Below are 27,151 nucleotides of genomic sequence, written 5' to 3'. Positions count from 1 at the left end.
ACAAAAACCAACATCTCTAACAGACACAAATAATAAAACAAATATATACTAATTAAAAATGTTACTCTTATTTTCTCATTAAATGTCTTATATCTTCCAGGGAGACCAAATAGTTATCCTCTCACAATTCCCTGGCAACAGCCTGATAAACAGAATTAACTTTGAAAAAGCCTTTATTTACTGAGTTGTCACAAATTCTGTTAGGTATGAGCTGTATATAAGGTAATGACTAAAAATGATACCAGCACCCAGAATACACTACATGTAAACCATATAATACTGCAAAGCAGGTGGTGTAACATTTAACAGATCAGGAATCAGAAGTTTAAAAATTTGCCCAAAGTTGCACAATAAACTCATAGTGGAACTCAGATTATTTTAAAACTCAGCTATGAAGCCTATGCTTTTCCATTGTGTCAGATGGTCTCTCTTTTTTAATCAAAAGAATATAACTATCAGCATAATAAACCTGAAGCGTTAACTGGCAGGGCGAAAAAGAAAGCGCCAGAAAGACATAAAGAAAATAGGCAGCTTCTCTCTCTCTTCCCCCCACCCTGGCAGATACTTGAGAAAAAAAAAAGAAGAAAACACAATATGAAATGAGCAGTTCTACTTTCCTGGATATTGCTTGACACTAAATATTTAAATATTTACACTTTTTAAAGCTGATTATTGTGAACAGTAAATATTTCAAAAACTAAATTATTCCAAGGAATAAACTGTAGAACATGACTATCTGTATCTAAATAAAATGATTATAATCATTATTTTCTACATTTTATAGCAGTTTTACATTTAAATGTAATGAATGAATTCTAAAATGCAGGACATGAAAATATCTCTGTGGGGTGAAAGTAAAATAAAAGCAAACCCCCAAACCCTAAGCATTTGGCTTCCTCCAAGTGACCTTCTACCCTTAAAAATGTAGATCCTTTTCAGAAATTGTCAATTTTTAAACTCTGCCTTTCCCTTAAAAAATAATAAAATGTCTTTATTTCTGCTGAGCTGATAATATTGGTACATCCTGGCAGTGTTCTAGGACTTCTACTATTTTTGGAAGAGGCCTCACCATAAAGAATAGCGAGAGACACAGGAAAACGTGCATTCTTAAGTGACTAGTTACAAGCAGCAGTACCTGAGTAACTGCCTGTGGAAGGAGAGTCTGGCCATCACCAGTCTGTGTTCCAGTCACCGACTGGCCCATAAAGGGGAACCTGTGAAAAGGAAGTACTAAGCATCAAATGAGAAGCATTTGGAACTAACATTATTTTTAAGTGCTTAACAATTTTCTCTTCCAGGGAAGAAAGAGTAATGGCAGTGTCTTCCTCATCAAAAAACATTTACTAAAGCCCTGTTTTTTGTGTCCCAACCTCACTACACAATTCTGTGAAGTGTGGATTCTTACTACCCCTCATTTTTAGTTTGATGAAAAGGAAGATTCAGAGAGATTAAGTAACTTTCCCCACAGTGATGAGTGGGGCAGCGATGTCAATGAGGCTGTTCCAGAGGTTCCACGCTGTTATATGTCTCATTATACCTTAAAATTAACTCAAGCCTTTTAGATGAAAAATATAATGAAGACAATTTTCTTAGAATTTATGTACTAAAACTATTTATTCCAATCTTTATTTAAAAATAGTTGGGGGCTTCCCTGGTGGCACAGTGGTTGAGAGTCCGCCTGCCGATGCAGGGGACACGGGTTCATGCCCCGGTCCGGGAAGATCCCACATGCCGCGGAGCGGCTGGGCCCGTGAGCCATGGCCACTAAGCCTGCGCATCCGGAGCCTGTGCTCCGCAACGGGAGAGGCCACAACAGTGAGAGGCCCGCAAAAAAAAAAAAAACAAAAAAAAAAAACAAAACTTGGTAGCTTACAAAAACTTTTTGCATCCTAAAACAAAAGATGTATCTTAATTCAGAAGTTTCATACATTTTTTTAAACATCTTTATTGGAGTATAATTGCTTTACAATGGTGTGTTAGTTTCTGCTTTATAACAAAGTGAATCAGTTATACATATACATATGTTCCCATATCTCTTCCCTCTTGCATCTCCCTCCCTCTCACCCTCCCTATCCCACCCATCTAGGTGGTCACAAAGCACCGAGCTGATCTCCCTGCGCTATGCTGCTGCTTCCCACTAGCTATCTACCTTATGTTTGGTAGCGTATATATGTCTATGCCTCTCTCTCGCTTTGTCACAGCTTACCCTTCTCCCCCCCATATCCTCAAGTCCATTCTCTAGTAGGTCTGTGTCTTTATTCCCGTCTTACCCCTAGGTTCTTCATGACCTTTTATTTTTTTTTCTTAGATTCCATATATATGTGTTAGCATACGGTATTTGTTTTTCTCTTTCTGACTGACTTCACTCTGTATGACAGACTCTAGGTCCATCCACCTCACTACAAATAACTCAATTTCATTTCTTTTTATGGCTGAATACTATTCCATTGTATATATGTGCCACATCTTCTTTATCCATTCATCTGTTGATGGACACTTAGGTTGCTTCCATGTCCTGGCTACTGTAAATAGAGCTGAAATGAACATTTTGGTACATGACTCTTTTTGAATTATGGTTTTCTCAGGGTATATGCCTGAGTAGTGGGATTGCTGGGTCGTATGGTAGTTCTACTTTTAGTTTTTTAAGGAACCTCCATACTTGTTCTCCATAGTGGCTGTATCAATTTACATTCCCACCAGCAGTGCAAGAGTGTTCCCTTTTCTCCACTCCCTCTCCAGCATTTATTGATTCTAGATTTTTTGATGATGGCCATTCTGACTTCATACATTTTTAAAAATGGATGGCTAGTGGGAAGCTGCTGCACAGCACAGGGAGATCAGCTCGGTGCTTTTGTGACCACCTGGAGGGGTGGGATAGGGAGGGTGGGAGGGAGGCTCAAGAGGGAGGGCATATGGGGATATATGTATGCATATGGCCGATTCACTCTGCTGTACAGCAGAAACTAATACAACACTGTAAATAAAGCATTTGTACTCCAATAAAGATGTGAAAAAAATTAATTAATTAAAAAGAAAAAGTTTCATACATTTTTATATCAAATGTTAAAGCAAACCAAAACCTGGTCACTGACCAAGAGAAAGTCTATATGGTTCAAAATAACTGGCAAAACGTTACTTACTCTAATTAAATACTTCACAGAAACATTACTGCTTTGATGAAAACACTGCCCCTAGAATTACCAAATGCATCAACATAACAAGATTATATTTTGCAAATTATTTATCAAACACTGTACCTTAATATCTGAGTACTATCGTAATTTGGAACATATGCTTTTTAATTTTTTTACTCAGCTTTTTGATTCATCTGTTACCCCCTGGCTCCACTACAGCCCTGGTGTGGAATAATCTCATAATCCCAAAAGCACTCACTGGCTATCACCCTCAGTCAACTTATGACACCACTTGAAGGAAGGACCATCACCTCTACTTCTTCGAAGTGCTCAGCAGAAGGGCTAACAACACACCTGACGACTAACAGATCAGTGTACCTGAGTGATATACACATGATGCTGAAGGCGCAGGGGTTCTGATTCTCAGGTCCATATTTTAAAGTACGTACAGAATTAAATTTAGCATTTCCTCCTATTTTGACTATGCTCAGCAAACTACAATATTATCAGCAGTACTGTGACTTTGCACCAATAGAACTCGCACTATTTTCATAGCAAAAGTTGTTGCACATACCTAATAGGTCATTTAAGTTCATCACTATTTTGAAATTATGGTAGTTATCAGACTTACTGCCAAATTTATTAATGCATTAGAGAAGCACCATATGCTGTAACTTTTATATTTAAGTTAACTATATTTCAAATATAATTGATTTCCTCTGTAAAACCAATGTTTTTAGTTTTGCATTAAAATATTCTGAGGAGTTCAGGCTTCAGTGGGATGTCAAAAAAGTTCAAGACATAAAAAAGTTAAGAAGCCCTGTGACACAGAAATAGTGTTAATACACATTGTGCAATAATGAAAATCAGGACTTCCCTGCTGGTGCAGTGGTTGAGAATCCACCTGCCAGTGCACGGGACACAGGTTCAAGCCCTGGTCCAGGAAGATCTCACATGCCGCGGAGCAACTAAGCCTGTGTGCCACAACTACTGAGTCTGCGCTCTAGAGCCCACAAGCCACAACTACTGAAGCCCGCACGCCTAGAGCCTGTGCTCTGCAACAAGAGAAGCCACCGCAATGAGAAGCCCGGGCACTGCAACCAAGAGTAGCCCCCGCTTGCCACAGCTAGAGAAAGCCCGTGTGCAGCAACGAAGACCCAATGCAGCCAAAACTAAATAATAATTTTTTTTTTAAAAAACTGAGGAGCCTTCTAGAATAAGCTCTCACTGCCAAGAATGGTCAATTTGAACATCGCTAAGGTCAACAGCTGCAACAGACTAAGAAACACATCAAACGTATTTTAATAAAATAATGAAAATCATTAGAAACTACAATCTCTTCTTTGATCTCAACAATGCTTCTTGGAATTCCCTGGTGGTGCAGTGGTTAAGAATCCAACTGCCAATTGCAGGGGACACGGGTTCCATCCCTGGTCCGGGAAGATCCCACATGCCGCGGAGCAGCTAAGCCCGTGCGCCACAACTACTGAGCCTGCGCTCTAGGGCCCGTGAGCCACAACTATTGAGCCCGCGTGCCTAGAGCCCGTGCTCCGCAACAAGAGAAGCCACTGCAATGAGAAGCCTGTGCACCGCAACGAAGAGTAGCCCCCGCTCGTCGCAACTAGAGAAAGCCCGTGCGCAGCAACAAAGACCTGACGCAGCCAAAAATAAATAAATTTAATTTAAAAAACAAACAAAAAAAATGCTTCTAACCATTTCCAAAGTATCTCAACAAAGCACCTTTAAGGATTCCCAATTTATTTGAAAGATCATGTTTATCATAAATTCATGTAGATTCATATTCAATTCCATAATCATCCACATTCAACAAGATAATTAAGCTAAATTGAGGCTCTATGCCTACTCTATTGAAAGAGGTTCTCAAACAGCAATATGCATAAGAATTGCCCATGGTGCTCACTAAAACTACAGACATACAAGCACCATCTCCAGATATTCTGATTCAGTAGGTTTGTGGTTAAGTAAATGAACCTGCATTTTTAAAAAAAAACTACCACATAATTCTGATGATGGTCCATGAGCAAAACTTAAGAAACACTACCTGTGGTTATTTAATACCCCTTAGGGGGTGTAAATATCTAATTTCAGAAATCCAGATACTCAAATAACTCAATCTTCTCTAATGTATAATTTTCCATTTTTTTCTGCTAATAGTGAAAAGGCTTATAAAGTTTCCAAATGCTAACTTTCAAATGTCCTATGATGGAATAAAAAATAGTCCCAGGCTGAAATAAACTACCTTTTTTGTTCTCAGCACAGAACAGTTTACTTTCTGTTTTCCTGCTTATCCTCTCATCCTCACCTATTCAGGATGAAGCAACTCTGTCCCATGCAGCTTCTGGGTAGCATTAACTATTCTAAAGGTATGCAAACAGGCATACACTTCAATACTTTGGATTTCCTGCTTAATCAAGTCAATCTTTCAAACCATTCTATGATGTTTTATTATGTTTACCCTGAAACGAATGGAAATTTAACCTTTACATTTGTACAGCATTTTGCATTTGATCATATTCAGCTGACATCACAACCAGCTGAAAGAGTTATTGTTCGTATTCCTAGAATACAAGTTTTGAGTTACTATACGCTCCTTCTAGTAACCAGTAATAATTGCATGCACCTCTTGATGCACAGTAAGAATGAGAAACATCTTCACCTACCTGTTCATAACCATCGGTGGCATGCCCATATTGTTTTGTGCCATTACTTTATTTATGCCTTTAAGGGCCACCATTTTGGCTTTCATTATAGGATCTGTAATTGCATCAAAATCTAAAGGAGAAATATATTTTAAAGTTACTTATTTCATAGTATTTGGTTCAAGTGACACTAAAAGGTAACATAACTATCACAGACATTATGTAACTTACAGACTCTTATTCCTTATTATTTAATCACCACTCTTGTAGGTCCTATACCAGGTAAGGAAGGAATTACGAGATGGCAAGAACCTCATTCTGAACTTAACCCCATCTAAGTGATCCACACTTTTAATACGTTAGCACTGCAAGAATCAACACAAGGTGCTTGTCAAATGTAAGAGAGGTTATACCAGTCATCTAAAGCAATGCAATTCCTTTCACCCAAACTTTCACAATTCCAAGCAGAATTGCTTCTTCAGTCATGTTCCATCATGAGTGAGAATTTGCAGTTATTACCAATACTAAGGAATTCCACTAAATTGGTTATTACTCTTTACGAGAAAAATGTATCAATTTCTTACAAGAAACATAGGCTACTGACAAAAGACCTCTTTGCATATAAATAAAAAAGAAATGGACCAATATGACGGAATTGATAATGGACGAAGGACAGAAGGTCAGTTTTACTGTTTAGAAGAAAGCATTCCTTGGACATGTGTCCTTTGATTGCTAATTCTTTCTCTTAGAGGCACTCAGGTATTTTTACTGCATTGCTGTTCTATTGGGGCGGGGGGCGTTCCCCAAATTAGTAAGCTATTGGAAGTTAAAGAGCTTCATATAACAACAACAAAAAAATGCCAAGCATTCACTGTGCATAATAGGACAGTAAGAAGTTTACTCCTAGCAGAGTTGCTTTAAATTCACCTTTCAGTGACTCTGAAAATACATGGTAATAATGGTTAGAAGTCAGGAACTAAAAAGGATTTATTTCTATTAAACAATCCCATAAAAGACAGACTTGAGAAAGTCTGAAACTCAGAGTTTTGAATCTCTTGATGTACCTGGGAGGAATCTAAAACTCTTAATCACGTTCATTTCAAAGCTGAAGGAGGAACAGAAATACAGCCCTCAGTGCTCTAGTCCACATGTAATTTAATACACAAATCTTGTAAGCATACTACATCCCACCCCATGTCCACAGTAATTATTTCTGAAACTCCGAGGAATTCCTACCGATATTAGGGAAGAACGGTTCAGACCGCTGACGGATCATGGCTTGCATCTGTCTCTGCTGTTGCTGTTCTTGTCTCTCTTGATCCAAAAGGTCCTGCAGAAGTAGAGGCTGCTCCTCCAGAAGGAGGGGCCTCTCTCTATTCTGCTGGGCGGCCGTCTGAGGGACCATCAGCTGCTGGGGCCCAGACATGCCACTGGCAGCAGACTGACTTGTCAGAGGTACAGTCTGATTCACAGGCTTTCCTGTTCCAAAACTGCGATGCACTGTTGGCTGACCCTGAATGAATCCTGGACTCACCTGCACACCCTGAGGGAAAGTATGGTTTAATCTAGGGACTACTGTCACATTAGAATTCAAGGTATTATCCAAAGCATGACCAGGCGGTGTCATTAGAGGGGGAGGCAAACTTGACACATGACTGGACGGTGAGGCCGGCAAAGCTGGTGGTGGAGACCCCAGTGGCCTAACGTCTGAATTATCAGATTTTTCATTAGCAAGTAAACTTGAGAGAACTGGAGTTGATCCAGGTATACTGCAAGAGTTTATCACACCTTCAGCAGGCAGCTGAGTGGACCCACGGACACCTGTGTTGGAGCCAGCCGTTTCTCGATTAGTTCTTTTCTCAAGGAGATCTGCATCACAGGACTGCAAAGAAGCTTGTTCCCCATCATTCCCATCTGCATGAGCAGGGGCCTGTGGGCAGGGAGCGTCAACGGTATCTTTACCCTCGTCACTTTTCTCACTTTCACATTTGGTTTCCCCTTTAGAATCTGGAGACAGTACTTCTGTTTTAATCTCGCTGCTGACAGTGGATTTTTTCCAAGGAGAATGTTTATCAGAAGGAACCATACTTTTGTCATCTTGCTCCTTTTTTGGGGGTTCAACAGATACACACTGATTATCTAACTTATCATCAATTGGAACATTAAGGTCCAGTTCCTCGTTAAACATGCTTTTCTTATCTCCCAGGTCAAGTTCTGGATCTGTATATGCAATGATATCAAATTCTCCTGACCTTAAGAGGTCATCCAGGTTGGGGTCATTAGTTTCCAAATTACCTAAAGTATCCAACTCATCTCCCTTGCCATCCTCGGTATCGAGATTTAAATTTTCAAGATCTTCATCATCTAAGTCTTTGACTTCAACCCCCTCGAGGTCTTTAACATCTAGTTCTTTGACAGATGGGTCATCAGAATCAAGCTTTTCTTCGAGACCACCAGAAGACTGGGTGGTTATCTGCAAATTATCAGATGTTGTTTCAGCTGGTGTAGATGTTGACAAAGGGGCCTCCGAAAACTCACCACCTAAGGGGTGGCTCAGAGACCTCATGACCATAGAAGATGAATGGACAGGGTGGCTTTGCTCTTGCTGAGATGGTGGCACTTGTTCCAAATTTGGATGCACAGGCAGCTGATGAGGGAGACCTTGGGAAGGTCGTCTCATGGGGTCTGTGTGCCTAGGGCCTGGAAAGTCTGGCCGGGGAATGAAGTTTCCATGCCTTGGATGAGAAGGTGCCTCTATAAGGTTGCCAGGAGAAGCAGGGAAGGGCATCCGAGGCCTCCCATCAGGGGTCCTGTGCCTCAATTCAATGAACGCTTGGCCCAGTATGCTGTGCTGCTGGACTGACGGGCCCTGTGGTGGAAAATGTGGAGGAAGTCCACCTGGATTATTCGTTTGTGAGTTATTTAAAGGCCTGGGCATATCTACAGACATAGATCTTCTCAGCTGTGGAGGAACTCCAGATCCTTGTATTTGTTGAGGAGGTACAAGGAAGCGTTCCTGACTTGACAAGGTACCGTGACTACCTCCTGGAAATCCAAATCTAAAAGAAGACATTAAAAAAGCATATAGTCAATATAAAGTATTATTCTGAATTGAGTTAGGCTGATAAAAAGGAAAAGTTTTAGATTAAACGCAGATACAAAATTAATGTTGCCAAATACAATGACGTAGCAAAAAGAAAATAATCACCATTAGCAGCTACTTATAAAGTATCTATATGCAAGTAAATATTTGCCAAGTACCCTATAATAAATACCATATCCGAGCTCTAAAGGCATATGATCTAACAGATAACATAGACAAAGACATAGCAAAGCCACCAAGCACATGGAATCAGATGCTTAGAAATCAGCATATACTATTAGAGTTGCAAAGGAGTCCATTTCTTTTTTCTGTATTTAGGGAGGCTATGATATGGAGGAAGCTGATTTGGGGGAATGCTTGAATGAAGGTAGGAGGTCTAATGAATTGTACTAGAGAGACTTTATAGGCCTCTGCAGATGAGAAGACAAAGGCATGATAACTGGACAGGTTAACCTATTATTTGCTAGAAATGAATGAGGACCGGGGGTAGTAAGACAAAGAATGATAGGCATTATCTGCAAAGATTCAGTAAGTGAATAAATTATACAAATTGTACCTCATTCTAGAAAAAAACTAAAGGCAATTTACAAATAAATACAAAACAGAGCAACAGAGAAAAACCTGCAAGCAAGATTACTCTACCCAGCAAGAATCTCATTCAGGTTTGATGGAGAAATTAAAACCTTTACAGACAAGCAAAAGCTGAGAGAGTTCAGCACCACCAAACCAGCTTTACAACAAATGCTAAAGGAACGTCTCTAGGCAAGAAACACAAGAGAAGGAAAAGACCTACAATAATAAACCCAAAACAATTAAGAAAATGGGAATAGGAACATAGGTATCGATAATTACCTTAAATGTTAATGGACTAAATGCTCCCACCAAAAGACACAGATTGGCTGAATGGATACAAAAACAAGACCCATATATATGCTGTCTACAAGAGACCCACTTCAGACCTAGAGACACATACAGACTGAAAGTAAGGGGATGGAAAAAGATATTCCATGCAAATGGAAGCCAAAAGAAAGCTGGAGTAGCAATTCTCATATCAGACAAAATAGACTTTAAAATAAAGACTATTAGAAGAGACAAAGAAGGACACTACATAATGATCAAGGGATCGATTCAAGAAGAAGATATAGCAATTGTAAATATTTATGCACCCAACATAGGAGCACCTCAATACATAAGGCAAACACTAACAGCCATAAAAGGGGAAATCGACAGTAACACATTCATAGTAGGGGACTTTAACACCCCACTTTCACCAATGGACAGATCATCCAAAATGAAAATAAATAAGGAAACACAAGCTTTAAATGAGACATTAAACAAGATGGACTTAATTGATATTTATAGGACATTCCATCCAAAAACAACAGAATACACTTTCTTCTCAAGTGCTCATGGAACATTCTCCAGGATAGATCATATCTTGGGTCACAAATCAAGTCTTGGTAAATTTAAGAAAACTGAAATTGTATCAAGTATCTTTTCCGACCACAACGCTGTGAGACTAGATATCAATTACAGGAAAAGATCTGTAAAAAATACAAACACATGGAGGCTAAACAATACACTGCTTAATAATGAAGTGATCACTGAAGAAATCAAAAAATACCTAGAAACAAATGACAATGGAGACACGACGACCCAAAACAAAACCTATGGGATGCAGCAAAAACAGTTCTAAGAGGGAAGTTTATAGCAATACAAGCCCACCTTAAGAAACAGGAAACATCTTGAATAAACAACCTAAACTTGCACCTAAAGCAATTAGAGAAGGAAGAACAAAAAAACCCCAAAGTTAGCAGAAGGAAAGAAATCATAAAGATCAGCTCAGAAATAAATGAAAAAGAAATGAAGGAAATGATAGCAAAGATCAATAAAACTAAAAGCTGATTCTTTGAGAAGATAAACAAAATTGATAAACCATTAACCAGACTCATCAAGAAAAAAAGGGAGAAGACTCAAATCAATAGAATTAAAAATGAAAAAGGAGAAGTAACAACTGACACTGCAGAAATACAAAATATCATGAGAGATTACTACAAGCAACTCTATGCCAATAAAATGGACAACCTGGAAGAAATGGACAAATTCTTAGAAATGCACAACCTGCCAAGACTGAATCAGGAAGAAATAGAAAATATGAACAGACCAATCACAAGCACTGAAATTGAAACTCTGATTAAAAACCTTCCAACAAACAAAAGCCCAGGACCAGATGGCTTCACAGGTGAATTCTATCAAACGTTTAGAGAAGAGCTAACACCTATCCTTCTCAAACTCTTCCAAAATATAGCAGAGGGAGGAACACTCCCAAACTCATTCTACGAGGCCACCATCACCTTGATACCAAAATCAGACAAAGATGTCACAAAGGAAGAAAACTACAGGCCAGTATCACTGATGAACATAGATGCAAAAATCCTCAACAAAATACTAGCAAACAGAATCCACCAGCACATTAAAAGGATCATACACCATGATCAAGTGGGGTTTATCCCAGGAATGCAAGGATTCTTCAATATACACAAATCAATCAGTGTGATACACCATATTAACAAACTGAAGAAGAAAAACCATATGATCATCTCAATAGATGCAGAGAAAGCTTTCAACATCCATTTATAATAAAAACCCTCCAGAAAGTAGGCATAAAGGGAACTTTCCTCAACATAATAAAGGCCATGTATGACAAACCCACAGCCAACATCGTCCTCAATGGTGAAAAACTGAAAGCATTTCCACTAAGATCAGGAACAAGACAAGGTTGCCCACTCCCACCACTCTTATTCAGCATAGTTTTGGAAGTTTTAGCTACAGCAATCAGAGAAGAAAAGGAAATAAAAGGAATCCAAATCGGAAAAGAAGAAATAAAGCTGTCAGTGTTTGTAGATGACATGCTACTATACATAGAGAATCCTAAAGATGCTACCAGAAAACTACTAGAGCTAATCAATGAATTTGGTAAAGTTGCAGGATACAAAATTAATGCACAGAAATCTCTGGCATTCCTATACACCAATGATGAAAAATCTGAAAGTGAAATCAAGAAAACACTCTCATTTACCATTGCAACAAAAAGAATAAAGTATCTAGGAATAAACCTACCTAAGGAGACAAAAGACCTGTATGCAGAAAATTATAAGACACTGATGAAAGAAATTAAAAATGATACAAATAGATGGTGAGATATACCATGTTCTTGGATTGGAAGAATCAACACTGTGAAAGTGACTCTACCACCCAAAGCAGTCTACAGATTCAATGCAATCCCTATCAAACTACCACTGGCATTTTTCACAGAACTAGAACAAAAAATTTCACAATTTGTATGGAAACACTAAAGACCCCGAATAGCCAAAGCAATCTTGAGAATGAAACACAGAGCTGGAGGAATCAGGCTCCCTGGCTTTAGACTATACTACAAAGCTACAGTAATCAAGACAGTATGGTACTGGCACAAAAACAGAAAGATAGATCAATGGAACAGGATAGAAAGCACAGGGATGAACCCACGCACATATGGTCACCTTATCTTTGATAAAGGAGGCAGGAATGTACAGTGGAGCAAGGGCAGCCTCTTCAATAAGTGGTGCTGGGAAAACTGGACTGGTACATGTAAAAGTATGAGATTAGATCACTCCCTAACACCATACACAAAAATAAGCTCAAAATGGATTAAAGACCTAAATGTAAGGCCAGAAACTATCAAACTCTTAGAGGAAAACATAGGCAGAACACTCTATGACATAAATCACAGCAAGATCCTTTCTGACCCTCCTCCTAGAGAAATGGAAATAAAAACAAAAATAAACAAATGAGACCTAATGAAACACCAAAGCTTTTGCACAGCAAAGGAAACCATAAACAAGACCAAAAGACAACCCTCAGAATGGGGGAAAATATGTGCAAATGAAGCAACTGACAAAGGATTAATCTCCCAAATTTATAAGCAGCTCATGCAGCTCAATAACAAAAATACAAACAACCCAATCCATAAATGGGCAGAAGACCTGAATAGACATTTCTCCAAAGAAGATATAGACTGCCAACAAACACATGAATGGATGCTCAACATCGTTAATCATTAGGGAAATGCAAATCAAAACTACAATGAGATATCATCTCACACCAGTCAGAATGGCCATCATCAAAAAATCTAGAAACAATAAATGCTGGAGGGCGTGTGGAGAAAAGGGAACACTCCTGCACTGCTGGTGGGAATGTGAATTGGTACAGCCACTATGGAGAACAGTATGGAGGTTCCTTAAAAAACTAAAAATAGAACTACCATATGACCCAGTAATCCCACTACTGGGCATATACCCTGAGAAAACCATAATTCAAAAAGAGTCATGTACCAAAATGTTCATTGCAGCTCTATTTACAGTAGCCAGGACATGGAAGCAAGCTAAGTGTCCACCATCGGATGAATGGATAAAGAAGATGTGGCACATATATACAATGGAATATTACTCAGCCATAAAAAGAAATGAAATTGATCTATCTGTAACGAGGTGGATAGACCTAGAGTCTGTCATACAGAGTGAAGTAAGTCAGAAAGAGAAAGACAAATACCATATGCTAACACATATATATGGAATTTAAGGGAAAAAAATGTCATGAAGAACCCAGGGGTAAGACAGGAATAAAGACACAGACCTACTAGAGAATGGACCTGAGGATATGGGGAGGGGGAAGGGTAAGCTGTGACAAAGCGAGAGAGTGGCACGGACATATATGCACTACCAAACGTAAGGCAGATAGCTAGTGGGAAGCAGCCGCATAGCACAGGGAGATCAGCTCGGTGCTCTGTGACCGCCTGGAGGGGTGGCATAGGGAGGGTGGGAGGGAGGGAGACGCAAGAGGGAAGAGATATGGGAACATATGTATATGTATAACTGATTCACTTTGTTATAAAGCAGAAACAAAGAAACAAAAAAAACATAGCAGACTGGGTGTGTCTGACAATCTTTAAAAATCCTACCAGGATTACCACAAAAAATCTGAAGACTGACTCCAAAATTCCAACCCTTTTGTTTCTAAAAGTATTTCCTTTGGAATTTAATTTGCTTACAATAATAAAATTGTAAAGTAATTTTTTTCCAAAAAAAAAAAAATAGCAACAGGCAAAAGGAGAAAGAGAAAAGGAAAACAAGGGTAAGCCTTTAACATGGAGGTAGGTATTAGACTAAAAACTGTACCTGATAAAACGAAAAGCATATGTTAAGGAAATATTGTTATGTTATAATATAATACCTTATTATAACTCAGGCCTACATTTGGCTTTGATTGTTCTACTAGCCACTTCAAAGATGGAAACCACTCATCACAAAAAATTCCTACAGGAAAACATCCTTTCAATTTCGAAATTTCCACAAATATTTACCATGTAAATTAAAATTAAAAATCTAAGGAGAGAATAATTCTCACTCATCACATCACAGGAGGCTTTGAAGGAATACGGCAGTTACATTTTAAAGGTTTGACTGGTAGGATAAACTACATCGCTGTGGCTGTGACGTAAGGCTAGTACAGTCAATATTTAATAACAAAGGGAGTGCTTTTACACTCTGTTGAGTACTGAGGGGTTTAAAGAAAAACCCACGACCTCTCATTAGTGAAAAATAATGTTGATCATATCTCAAAGGGATCAAAAAGTAAAAAACAGCATAAACTTCTTGATTAAGAATAATTTCAAAGAATATATATATATACACACATATATACATATAAGACACTGAATCCCTTTGCTGTACACGTGAAACTAACACAACATTGTAAATTAACTATACTACAACTAAAAAATGGTCCCAAACAAAATAATTTCAGTCGTGCATATTCCCTTCTATTAGCTATTTAAATCTGTCAGGAAACGAAACACATTACCTAAATCCATGAGGTCTCATCCCCATACCAGTAACATCAGGAGTACAGGGTGCACGCGGGTCTTTTGGGAAAGCAGCATATCTAGGTCCTAGAGGAGGGCCAATGGAGGACCCGATGCTCCCAGGATAGGGCGGGGGAGGCCTAGTAAAAGCCTGGCTGGCACTCTCCGGCTGCCAGTGCTGCAGGGGCCCCGGATGAGGCACTGCTCCTGGGGCCTGTGACCCTTTCTCCTGTCGACCTGCCAGCTTCTTCTGCTGTTGCTGCTGGAGGATGATTTCACGTAACTTCTGTCGCTGAACAGAAAGAAACAAAAAATGACCGGGACTTTTAAAGAAGTAATAGCTTTTTAAGTCTCAATGCTTCGGATACTTGACTATGGTAGTTTAAAATACCGTAATATTTCAAAGTTTGATAAAACACTAGCTACACTTAAATATTCAATTGGTTATAAAAAATAAAGTGATGATTTCAGTCCTTTTCCTTGCCATACAACTATCACAAAACTGAACCTTTCATATTTAAGAATTCCCCTACCAACTCATGAAAACTGAAATTAGATAAAAGAATAAGCCCAATTCATCAGTGTTCATTTTATCAATTTCATTTTTCTTCTTCACAGTATGACCAATTCTACAGAAAAGATTGACTTTAACAGCTGTACATAAATTACTCAATTTGATAAAATGAATAGCATTCTCAAATAATACATTTAAAACATCTGAGAACATTCAACCTGTTTACCTGTCTCAATTTCTCTGTATCTGCTTGAGACATGTTTACAGTGCTCTGTGTATCGGTGACTCCTGAGGTCGGCACAGGTCCGGGAAGCTGGGACACACCAGAGAACTGCTGGCCTTGAGAATTCATGGGTGAGCTGGAAGGTGCACTGAAGCTCCCCTCTGATCTAGGCCGTGGCTGATCAGCGACATCATGGGCAACCTGACTTGTTCCGAAAGAGTCAGACTGAGATCTCGGAGTCATGGGAGTCTGATCATAGGGGTCACGAGGGGCAGATGGGGAGACACGGCTAAAAGTGTCTGAAAGACCAGGTCCAGGTGGCCTGGGTGTTTGGGAACACGCATCAGGTGGCCTTACCAAAGGGCCAGGTAAGGCTGCTCCTCGATTTTGTGCTGCCTGCAGGAAAGGATCCTGATTTGGCATGAGGACTGGTCTTGTCATTGAGGACCTAGTAAAACCCTCTGAAATCCTTGGCCTCGGTATTGCTGGTGGTTGAGAGTAAGGAACAGAAATTCCAGGTCTCGGTGTTCCAGGAGGGTGAGCACGTGGGTCAGAACGTCTCTGATTAGCTGCAGATGTAACAAATAAGTCTGCTTGTGCAGACGGCCTTGGGGCTGGTGGCTGCTGACTATACGGACCGATGGTGGTGGGCCGGGGAGTTCCAGGAGGTTGAGAATAGGGGTCTGGATTGGAGCGAGATGTTCCTGGGGGCTGGGAATAGGAATCTACAATAGGACGTGGAGTTCCTGGAGGTTGGGAATATGGGTCCTGAGATGTTGGCCTTGATATGGTTCCAGGCTGGGGAAAAGCCCTTGAAGGATGAGCAAAAGATTCATTCATCGCTGGATGTGGGGTGACGGGAGGCTGGCTATATGGATCACTTGACTGGTTATGAGAAAAGTTATCTACAGGTCGTGGTGTCAAAGCCGGCCTTTCATAAGGGTCAACAGACAATCGCCTCGGTGCCTGTGACACTGATCCATAAGGGTCCTGGGAGGATGGGGGCGGCTGCATTGGAGCTTTAAAAGGTCCGGGACCACTATCAAGAGGTGCAGGTGTCAACAAGGGTCGAGCATATGGATCAGGTATCCGTTGTCTTTGAAACGCGTCTGCCCTAGGAGACGGTTTAGTAAAGTGGTCATTGGTTCCAGACGCTAGAGGACCTTTTGCAGTTTGTTCCGAAACTACAGGAGACCGGGGTAGTCCTAAGGGTTTGGGAAATGGATCTGTCATCACAGGCCTAGGTGTGTCTGGAGGCTTTGCATAGGGGTCACTACTTGCTGTGGAGGAAGAACATAAATCTCTGACTGGGGATGGCCTACTTGCTGTCGTCTCGCTCATCTGAGTGGGCCTAGATACGGACAGTAAAGGTGCACAGTTTTCCACCAGTGCAGAATTTCTTCTGGAAAAACCATGGCTCCCAGGAGGTGGTCTTGGGGTACCAACCATTTTCGCATAAGGATCCGCTGGAGATGGAGGCCGGGAGTTAGAAGATCCAGGGGAAAACATCTGTGGGGAAGGCGGCTGAGAAGCCTGAGCCTGTGACAGACTCTCCGGGACGGAGATCCGGGAGGGCGCCGGAGGAGGGGGTGGAGCTTGCGGTTTTACAAACACGTCATCTGATGGCGCAGAAGTGGGGGTGCCGGGCAGCTGCTTTGCAAACAGGTCTTTATGGAAGGGCTGTGCAGGAGACGTACTTCCGTTGCCAGGCTGCGGGGTCAGGGGGCTCTGGGTCCCGCCACTCGGCGTGTCCGAGACAGGCTGCCCCAGAAGAGGCTGAGGGCCCAGCTGCTGCTGCTGCTGCTGCTGCTGCTGCTGCTGCTGCTGCTGCTGCTGCTGCTGCTGCTCGTTCTTCACCTGCTCCAGCTTCTGGGTGGCTTCAATCTTAGCCTGCTGCTTACTTTTCTGCCGCATTTGCTGTTGGAATAGAAAGAGAAAACAATCATACGGCCAAGGAAGAACAGAGCTGTCCCGGGGCAGGGGGGAACAGCAACAGGAAATTTATTCGTTTGATGTCGCCAGTTTCCAGATTACTCCCCTATTGTAAATTCCTCAAGAGGAGAGACTATTATTCATCGCAGTATACCGAATGTCTATGGCAGCATATCGTTTATAATCTTTACTAAAACTTCCCCAAATCAACTTAAATATCTTTTACTGAGAAAGGAAAGTCTATTTTAAATCAAATTTTTATATTGTAGTAAGAACTATAGCTGAAACTATATCATAAACAGCTCTTTTCTCAAAAAGCAAAAATTCAATTTTAAAAAGCAAATTCTTTTTTTAAAATTAATTAATTAATTTATCTTTTTCTTTTTGGCCGTGTTGGGTCTTCGTTGCTGGGCGGGCTTTCTCTGGTTGCGGCGAGCGGGGGCCGCTCTTCATTGCGGTGCGCGGGCTTCTCATCGCGGTGGCTTCTCTTGTGGAGCACGGGCTCTAAGCAGGCGGGCTCAGTAGTTGTGGCTCGCAGGCTCTAGAGCGCAGTCTCAGTAGTTGTGGCACATGGGCTTAGTTGCTCCATGGTATGTGGAATCTTCCTGGACCAGGGCTCAAACCCACGTCCCCTGCATTGGCAGGCGGATTCTTAACCACTGCACCACTAGGAAAGTCCTAAAAAGCCAATTCTTAAAGAAACAGAAACACACACCTGTCTGAATTTCCATTCCTGTTCATGTTCCGATTCTCTTTGCTTTAGTGGATCTTTAAAAAGATCTGAATCAATACGAGAGCTGGGATCGATGCTATCTTGCTGTTGCTGCCTTTTCATGGAATCATTTGACATCTGTACTTTATTAATGCGTAAAGCAGCTCTGTTATCTCTGGCTTTTTGCTTTGAAAAAAGGAGAAGAAAATTATCTCCCAGTATATGTTAAAATTAAATAAAACTATGGCAAATTTTATCATACAAAAGCAAGAAAAAGTTGGGTTAAATAGTTGAAAAAAGTTGAAATATTAATCTTGAGAACTTACAGCCTCTTGTGTGAAAAGATCTGGACACTACCCCACTTTTCCCTTTCATAAGACATGTTTCAACTGAAGACATATTTCCATCTCTCTATTTGAACCAGGCTAGAGAACCTAGGTGTAATCTAATATTTTCAATCCTAATTTTTGTAACAGACTCTTCAAAAATGGAATGATTAATATCTCTCTCAATTTAGAGAAAAGGAAAATACCAAATCAATCCTCCAAATCTAAAATCTGGAACCTGAAGCTTAACGTTAAAAAAAGAAAAATCATTGAGAAATATTAAAAATATCCTGCCATTACCTCTGCCAGTCAAGGTAAAACAAAGCAAAGCATCATCAACACATCCCCCCACCAAAATTTTTTGCTTGATCCAAGCAGTCATTATCACTGACAGTATGTCTGCTGAAGATCAAAGTAGAAAATAAGTACATGTATTTTTCAAAACGGTAATGCAGATATAATATGCTTTCAAATGAAAGCAAGGATTTGGATCCAGTAGACAATCTTAATTTGGCTCTCTGGGAGAAAATAAGTCACCACCTGAACTGTGAATCTTATAAAATACCCTAATAATTCCTGGCCAAGTCCATGTTTCAAAAGCTGCTTAAAGGTGTCCAGGTATACCTCTTTCAAAATTCTCTACTAAACCTAATACAAAAAGAGCTTATTGTGGAGGAAACTGAGGCACATTAATGTGGCTGCAAAATGTAGTACTCTTTCGAAGAGATAAAACAATTTAAAAGTGAAATGAGTTAAACACGCTCCTAGGATAAGTGATCTCAATCTTCAACATACTGGTTCTATTAACCAGCTTATGAAAATGTCACCCTCTATATTAAGACATCATGAGTTAGGAAAACACTATAAAACAAAGCTGTTTATTAGTTGTACAAGTATTTAACATATGTTTTTTGGAATGGGAAATCTTTTTATGAACCTAAGACAATAATAATAAGATTCACGTATTGTGTCTGAAGGCATGATACATGTGAGTTTTTTTAAATACCACGTATGGTGCTCTTTCCTGTGAGCTTGCTTTTCTCCACAGCTTGGCAATCTGCTTTACTCTAGTAGTCCAGTCTGCAACAAAAGAACACAGTAGACACATTCACAGAACCACGGTAATGATGCATCTTAATCAAAAGGTTGATAGACTGCTGACAGTTGAACTTATTCTGCCCATATTTTCATAAATGATAGTCCTGTATTTAGTTCTTTGTATAGTATAAAGTTCCTGGCACACAGCAGACCAAACCTATTTCTGAATGGAGTGCTGCCTCATTAACAATCTCACCTGTGGAGTTGGGAAGTTTTTAAATCAAAGTTCTAAGCAGCCAAGATAAAGTTAAGCCAAACATAATAAATTCCCTCAACCATGTAAGATGCTACCAGGACCAAAAAGCTAAAAGTTTTGGAAAACATCTGTACTCAAGAGAATGCTATCAAGTTGACCAAAAGGAAGTAATCATTATTAAAAATAAGCATCTCATCAGCACTTGTGCACAACGAAGATAGGGAAAAGCAATGATTTCAAGCCACTTCTATGACATTCAGTGTCAGGACAGCACACAAAATGAAACGTGGGTGAGATCAACAGTTAGCAGTAAATGTAGAAATGCTTTTGTCCATATTTATAAACAGAAAGCTTCAAAATAGCCACTGAAAATGGAAATCAGCTGCAGACCAACAGCCTTAACATGGTATTTCATGAGGTTCTAGAATCACACAGTACATCTATTAAAGAAAATTACTTTAAAGAAAAGGAAACCTACAGCTCCAATCTAAGGACAATTTTTACACTGACACTAAGTGACTTAATAGAACCAGATATACTCATCTCTAAGCAGCAAATAAAAGTGCAGTTAAAACAAACAAACAAACAAACAAAAACCCCTAAAGAATGTGTATACTGCTTTAACAGACAGCCCTGCATTAAACCACTGACTTTTCTTGTTAGATAAGGTAGCATTTATTTCTATGAATAATAAATAAAGTACTACAAGGTGGCCAAACCAAAAAGGCCAAACCTAAAAAGACAGGGGTCATCCATAAAAAATCCACCTTTAAGTACTCCTCTAGTAATTTAAAAGAGCTATATGACAGCTGGGAAACTATTGCAAGACAAAGCTTAAGTGACCTTTTCAAATCCTAGTTTGTCTTGCAACATGAACTCAAGATACTAAATGAGCATTTGCTTACAAATATTCTGTAAGTGACATTAATCCAAATGTTTCATCCTCTTGCTAATGAGAATTTTCAAAAATGGTACCACTGTACCATCTGCTTTTTTCAAATGGACTAGACAGTTGGGAAGAAGGGGAAATAATTCTGAGTTAGTTTCAATGTGAACAATACTTACAATAGAGTCTGATTTAGCCTAACTTAATACTTCTGATTAAATGATAAGCTTTTTATTCTAGGAATTTTCTTGTACAATTACACATATAACACAACACTGACTTCCATGTATTTAAAAAGACTGCTAGGAGCTGCAATCACTTCATTAATTGAAATTAACTTCTGGGAAATATGCAAACCGGTACAGGGCTTAGGACTAAGAAAATGCAAGATGTTTCTAGATATCTAGGGAATCTTCACATTGTGCAGAGTCACACTAGATAAAAATTAATGGTGATACACAGGCTCTCTGTTATAGTGAGACAAGAACAAAAAAAGCCTGTGACGTGTGGGAAAGCTGGTCACATGTAAAGCAGTGATATATCCGTGACTTACCTGGGAATTCTTCCTTTAGGTTGGGGAAATTAATATTTGTGTAGAGAACTGGTGCTACCGTTGCCATTTCACCCAGGGCCTCCTCCTTCTCCCACTTGAGTGTACTTCTCTGGGCATTTGACATTGTATCATTTTCTCCTTCCATAGTGGGAGCTGATGATGTCCAAGAGCCGTTAGGGTCACTTGCCATTGGATTAAATGCTGGATTTTTATCCCTGGCAAAAAATAAACAACTTTACTTCATAAACATAAAATAACTTTCTAAGTACTATGGTCAAGTACAATTTCATTAAACCTATTATTACAAAATAGCTAAAATGTTTGATGATTTTTCACAAAGATCACAATGAGTGCAACACACTGACACTGTACACAATCCCTCAGACCAATAACCATTCACATCACAAAAAAGATTTACGCTTCTGTAGAAAGTGGAGGCTTTCAAATACCTGGCATCAGGGTAGGGGGGCTGTGCTACAGCAGGGAAGGTTCCCAGTCCACTTCCAGGAGGCAAAGAATTATGTGCGAGATGAGGACTGGGTCCGATAAGGCCATTCACGAGTGGCATCCGTGAAAAAACATCTTAAAAGAAGAGAGCAGCAATTTTTGCATATTATTAAAAACTAATTAAAAAGCGGCGGAAATATTTTTAAATAAAAATTCGTAACACTACTTAAAAGTAGGATTTCCCCCCCAATATTATACTGTAAAATATCGCTTAAAGAGTGACTAGGTTATAAAATTTTGAAATATGGACTCTATAATTCTGTTTACTTCATTATGGTATAATGGAAGTAGCATGTGTTTTGGAGTCTGACAGCCCTGAGCTTGAATCTTAATTGTGCTACTTGTTATAAGCAGAATCAATCACTGTTTCTATAAAATGAAGGTATTCTACAATGTAACTGGCATACTGTATGTGCAGTTTTCAGCACAGTGCCTGCTATGCAGTAAGTATGCAGTACATATGAGCTCTAAAAAAAGAATCAGGGCTTCTCTGGTGGCACAGTGGTTGGGAGTCCGCCTGCCGATGCAGGGGACACGGGTTCGTGCCCCGATCCGGGAAGATCCCACATGCCGCGGAGCGGCTGGGCCCATAAGCCATGGTCGCTGAGCCTGCGTGTCCGGAGCCTGTGCTCCGCAACGGGAGAGGCCACAGCAGTGAGAGGCCCGCGTACCGCAAAAAAAAAAAAAAAGAAGTAAATAAATAAAAAAAGAATCAATCTCAACAAATGCTAGTGAGTTGTATCAAACATTCTTCTTCACTCAAAATTTACAAACAGATGTCCCTAATATGAAAAAAACACCTATTACTCTCAAATTGACACTTTCTCTAAAGTAGTTTGGAACAACAAGCAATATTTCATCTACCATTATAAACTGGATGACTACTGTAAAAATAAATAATTTGTTTTTGACCTAATTTTCATTACTTGCAGTTTCAGCCCCCAAATGTATTTTAATTCTCATTCCAGTACCTTCACATCTTCTTTCTAATTAGACATTAGGCAAACCATAATAAGACCACCTTGTGTTTCTCCAAACTCTCCACAAGCATATAACTCCAACCCCTATTGCGATCATCTATTTTCCTAAACTATTTGGAAATAAGCCAACTGTCCTTAACCAAGCAGTTTTCCAGCAAAAAAACAAACAAACAAAAAACCCACCTTTTTTTGGTGTACGTTCAAAAACCCCTTCCATAAACTTACAGTGGTAATCATTTCACGACATATGTCAAATCACTATGCTGTACACCCTAAACTATTCAGTGCTGTATGTCAACTATATCTCAGTAAAACTGGAAGGTGGGGAGAAAACCCTTCCAATTTAAAGACATAATAAATACACGGCCTCTACTTATGTCGTAACACTCAGAACAACACTAGGAGATCCACATCCACATCACCAGTTAATTATACAAATGAAAATCAGTTACAAAGTTGGTTAATACTGGGCACACCTGGTATAGTGACACAGAACTCCTAACCCGATCACTTGCCAAGCTATTAGAAAAAATAACGAAGAGAAGTGTCCTGCCCACGTAACGTTCTACACTACATAATGTCCTTTCAGCCAAACCAGACCCTCCGTTACGACCCTCAAGCTCGTCTGAGGACACTGGGGCTGACTGCCTGCAGCTTTTCAGGCTTTGTCTCAAGGACGGTGGTCCTGGAACCATCTGACTTCCAGGTTAGGGCTTCTCCTGCAGAACGGCAGAGCTGGGCCCACTGGATCTGGACTCCACAACAAGTGTCTCAGGACACTTAAGTTCACTCCAAGGATCGGATTAAGAAGCAAGATTTCTGCACTTATTCCAAGTAGAATGCTACTTCTATTTTTTAACTTTAGAGAAAAGTAGGTTCCACTAAGGAATATGATATTTTATTGAAAAATATTAAATGCCTTTCATGTAGTTAGGATAAAGAAAAGCTCCCTTCCTGGCAGCGAGAATGTGATCTATCCTGCAGCTATCAGCACTGACTACTGTACCTGCAATACGACTATAATGAAACCTTACATAATGACAATGGCTATTACTCATTAGCAATTTAGTATATGCCTGGCACTGTTCCAAAACCTTTACATGTGTTAATTAACTCTTTGGTCCTCACAACCAGGCCATGAAATGGGTTATTAAGTGTAGCTCCATTTATGCAAAAAGACCCAGAGAAATTGAATAACTTAAGTACACATAAATAGATGCAAAGCATTTTCCCTTTGTTATTATTTTAACTAGAAGGTGGTCTTTTTCCCATTCTCTCAAGTCTACCATACCTGGTCACACTAGTATCTTTTTCAAGGCATAAACCATGGTAAGAATTGCAAAGCCACTTCATAGAACTTTCACCTAAAGTGATTTCAAGTTACTGTCTCAATCTTCTTGAAATTTCCCTTCTCCGCTTTCTGACCTTCTGTAAAAGTGTCAACACATCACACTCTGCCCTCCTCATCGCTCCTACTAAGTTGTTCCACTGAAGATCACAGCAACCTCACCATCCAGAGAAACAATGCCTTTCACCCCAGCGGACCCTACAGCCTAAAGACCGCCACTGTGAAGATCCTATACCTCTCACTCAGTGTCTCCATCTCTCAGCTTTTTCACTTCCACCTAATGCTTCAAAAGGGGAAAGGAGTGTATAATTGCATACCTAATATAAATCAGTTGACTTAAGCATGTAACTCATTATTTAATTAAAGAGTTCTTCCAGATTCTGTACTCTACTGGCAGTATATTCTTAAGAAACCTCACCCTTCCAACCACTAAACAGACAATTCCTGAATTTTCATCTATAGCCTTGAACAACTGCAACTGCCTGTAAGTCAGAACAATGTGTATGTCCCATTTCTAACTAAAATTGGCCTAAAATTAAATCCATTACATCTCCACTACCCTCCCCCTACAACACAGACACACACACACACACACACACACACACACGCGCGCGCGCACTTCTTTGTTCCCCCACAACACACACACACACACACACACGCGTGCGCTTCTTTGTTCCCCCTACAACATACACACACACGTGTGCTTCTTTGTTCCCCTACAACACACACACATGCACACACGCGTGCATGCATGCTTCTTTGTTCCATGTTTCCAGTTTACAGCATGACTGGTTATCCTCTAGGCAAGCCTGGCTTATATATAGTCTAGTTCAATTTATTTCCTTTTTTCTCACATCTTACATCCATTTGGTAGCACTATCCTACTTACTCTAACATCACTGTCTCTCAAATCCATTTCCTCCTTTCAATTAGCACTGCAGATATATTTAAATGGAGCCCAAATTCTAACTCAGTCCCAACTGCAATAAACTCATTAGTACAACCCTTCGTGCGTCAAATCCATTTCCAATACTGACATCAGAGCTACTCTGCCAAAATGTGTAACTCATCAGGTCATTCACTGGTGTGAGGTCTCCAGTGCCTCTCAGAAACCTGGAGAAAAAAAGGCCAACTGCCAATGCCTAGCTGTGTAGACACAGTTCAGTCCCATGCGTACTTTTTGTTCTGCCTTCTTAAACACTGACCACTTACCTCTCTTCCTTTGCCCTGGAAAATGTTAGAGCTGCCATTCTTGAATATCTGTGTGGTCTCCCTGCGTGTGACCTGATCATGCTTTATCCTTAAATTATTATTCTTTCAAACATGGATGCTGAAATCTTAGCGACTCCTATGCAAAAAAAAAGATCAACCCCACCTTTCCGATGGTGATGACCTCCCCACGAGAACATGCCTCTCGCAAAGGATCTCCTTCATCCCTCTCCAGAAGAGAAGAGGAAACACAAGAAGAAGAGCCTGGTGCAGAGCCCCAATTCCTATTTCATGGATGTGAAATGCCCAGGATGCTATAAAATCACCACCATCTTTAGCCATGCACAGACAGTAGTTTTTTGTGTTGGCTGCTCTACTGCCCTCTGCCAGCCGACAGGAGGAAAAGCAAGGCTTACAGAAGGACGCTCCTCCAGACGGAAGCAGCGCTAAAAGCTGCCGGAATCAAGATGAATGGGAAACCATCCCAACAAACACATTTTGGGTAAAAAAAAATAAATCAACTGCCCCCAACCTTCAAAACCTTATTAAAAATGAGACTGCACAGTGAAATGATTTAAACAACGATCATAAAACCTTTTATAAAGGAATACATCTTTAAATGATTTGATTTCTGAAATACATACTTTTAGTTTCAGAAAACATGGAGATAGTTTTTTTTATATGTTGAGAAGAGAAATATTGAAGAGTTCTTAATCATTAAGACAGCATATGGGAACAATTAAGGCAAGAAGCACTTATGATGTCTGTTTTATCCAAATATAAATCACATGTTTAGTCTAGCAAAAATCAAGGTAAATTTATGTTTAGAGGCTAAACTGGTAGAAACTAAAATATTTCAATTATGTGCACTACAGAATTTTTCATGTATACACAAAATTGGTAGTAAAGATAACATTAAATTAGTTGTACATTTCAGCACTTACACAAAAACAGTGTATGAGCTTATAAAAGTATCATTACAAATTATTCAATTCAGTATATAATCATGAAGCAGTGACAACAGGATATAGAGAAATGACCCATTATTCAAATCATCAAGAATACACACCACCATCTCCCTTCTATAGGAGATTCCCAGACCGGCAGCACTACCACCTTACCTACCTACTCCCACAAATTTTAATTCTAGCCTATCAGATTTTAGCTGTCCAGGCAGAGGGAGAAAGGAAAGCCTTAAACTTGTTCTGCAAGTAGTTACAAATAGGCAGAAGAAAGTGGATTAAACGAAATAGGCAAATTTCCACAGAATTAGGAATTTCATAGTCGACAGTGGTAGAAAGGCCACTGATGTACTCTGAAAGTATGTACTAAGGACATACTCTGTGGCAAGGTATACAGTGGTGAAGACAGATGTGACCCAAGCCTTCAAGGAGCTCACAATCTAAAGGGAAAACCATAATTACCCAAATAGTCATTTATATCTGCACCACATGCTACCAAGCATGGGGGAGGTGTGGAGGTGGGGATTTGCTAACCACTGAGGAAATGACAGTGAAACTGAGACCAGATAGATGAGTCTAAGGCAGCCAGGTGAGGGGGGAGCAGTTCTCCAAACATCTTTGCAGGAAGGACTGAGTAAAAGTGAGCTGGGACTAGGACTGGGGGACGGGAAGAAAGCAGGCACTGTTAATAGTTGCACTGCAGATCAAGTGAGCAGAAGAATTCTGGCCATGAAGAGAATCGCCGATTTCCAGAGGATGTCAGGGAGGCAGGTGTGTAACTGAGGGAAACTCAGAGATTGGTACTCTTCCATCGGCACAAAAGAGGGCTTTCTGCCATCAGTCTGTGTGCGTGGTTACTGAGGGGCACACACCGCAGAGCCATACTTACAACACTTTTCGAGAGGC

At 40.0% G+C, this 27,151-nt stretch overlaps 2 protein-coding genes across 2 annotated transcripts in view; one reads left to right on the top strand and one right to left on the bottom strand.

Moving 5' to 3' along the window:
• The window catches only part of KMT2C (lysine methyltransferase 2C), a 294,073-nt gene that overhangs the window by 32,378 nt on the left and 234,544 nt on the right, over nt 1-27,151 (bottom strand). Inside the window, 9 exon segments of the mRNA XM_032643218.1 lie at nt 1,136-1,214; nt 5,816-5,927; nt 7,031-8,853; nt 14,799-15,091; nt 15,540-17,453; nt 18,184-18,366; nt 19,513-19,586; nt 21,240-21,454; nt 21,689-21,821. Of these exon segments, the coding sequence (XP_032499109.1) occupies nt 1,136-1,214; nt 5,816-5,927; nt 7,031-8,853; nt 14,799-15,091; nt 15,540-17,453; nt 18,184-18,366; nt 19,513-19,586; nt 21,240-21,454; nt 21,689-21,821 (4,826 nt within the window).
• On the top strand, nt 22,384-27,151 carry LOC116759442 (40S ribosomal protein S27-like). Its single transcript, XM_032643219.1, has one exon. It carries the CDS (start codon nt 25,482-25,484, stop codon nt 25,731-25,733), a length of 252 nt encoding a protein of 83 aa, XP_032499110.1. The 5' UTR covers nt 22,384-25,481; the 3' UTR covers nt 25,734-27,151.

This window comes from Phocoena sinus, chromosome 9, assembly GCF_008692025.1.
Source record: "Phocoena sinus isolate mPhoSin1 chromosome 9, mPhoSin1.pri, whole genome shotgun sequence".
Classification (NCBI taxonomy): domain Eukaryota; kingdom Metazoa; phylum Chordata; class Mammalia; order Artiodactyla; family Phocoenidae; genus Phocoena; species Phocoena sinus.
The sequence above is the reverse complement of the archived record's forward strand: the minus strand, read 5'-3'. Positions and strand labels throughout refer to the sequence as shown.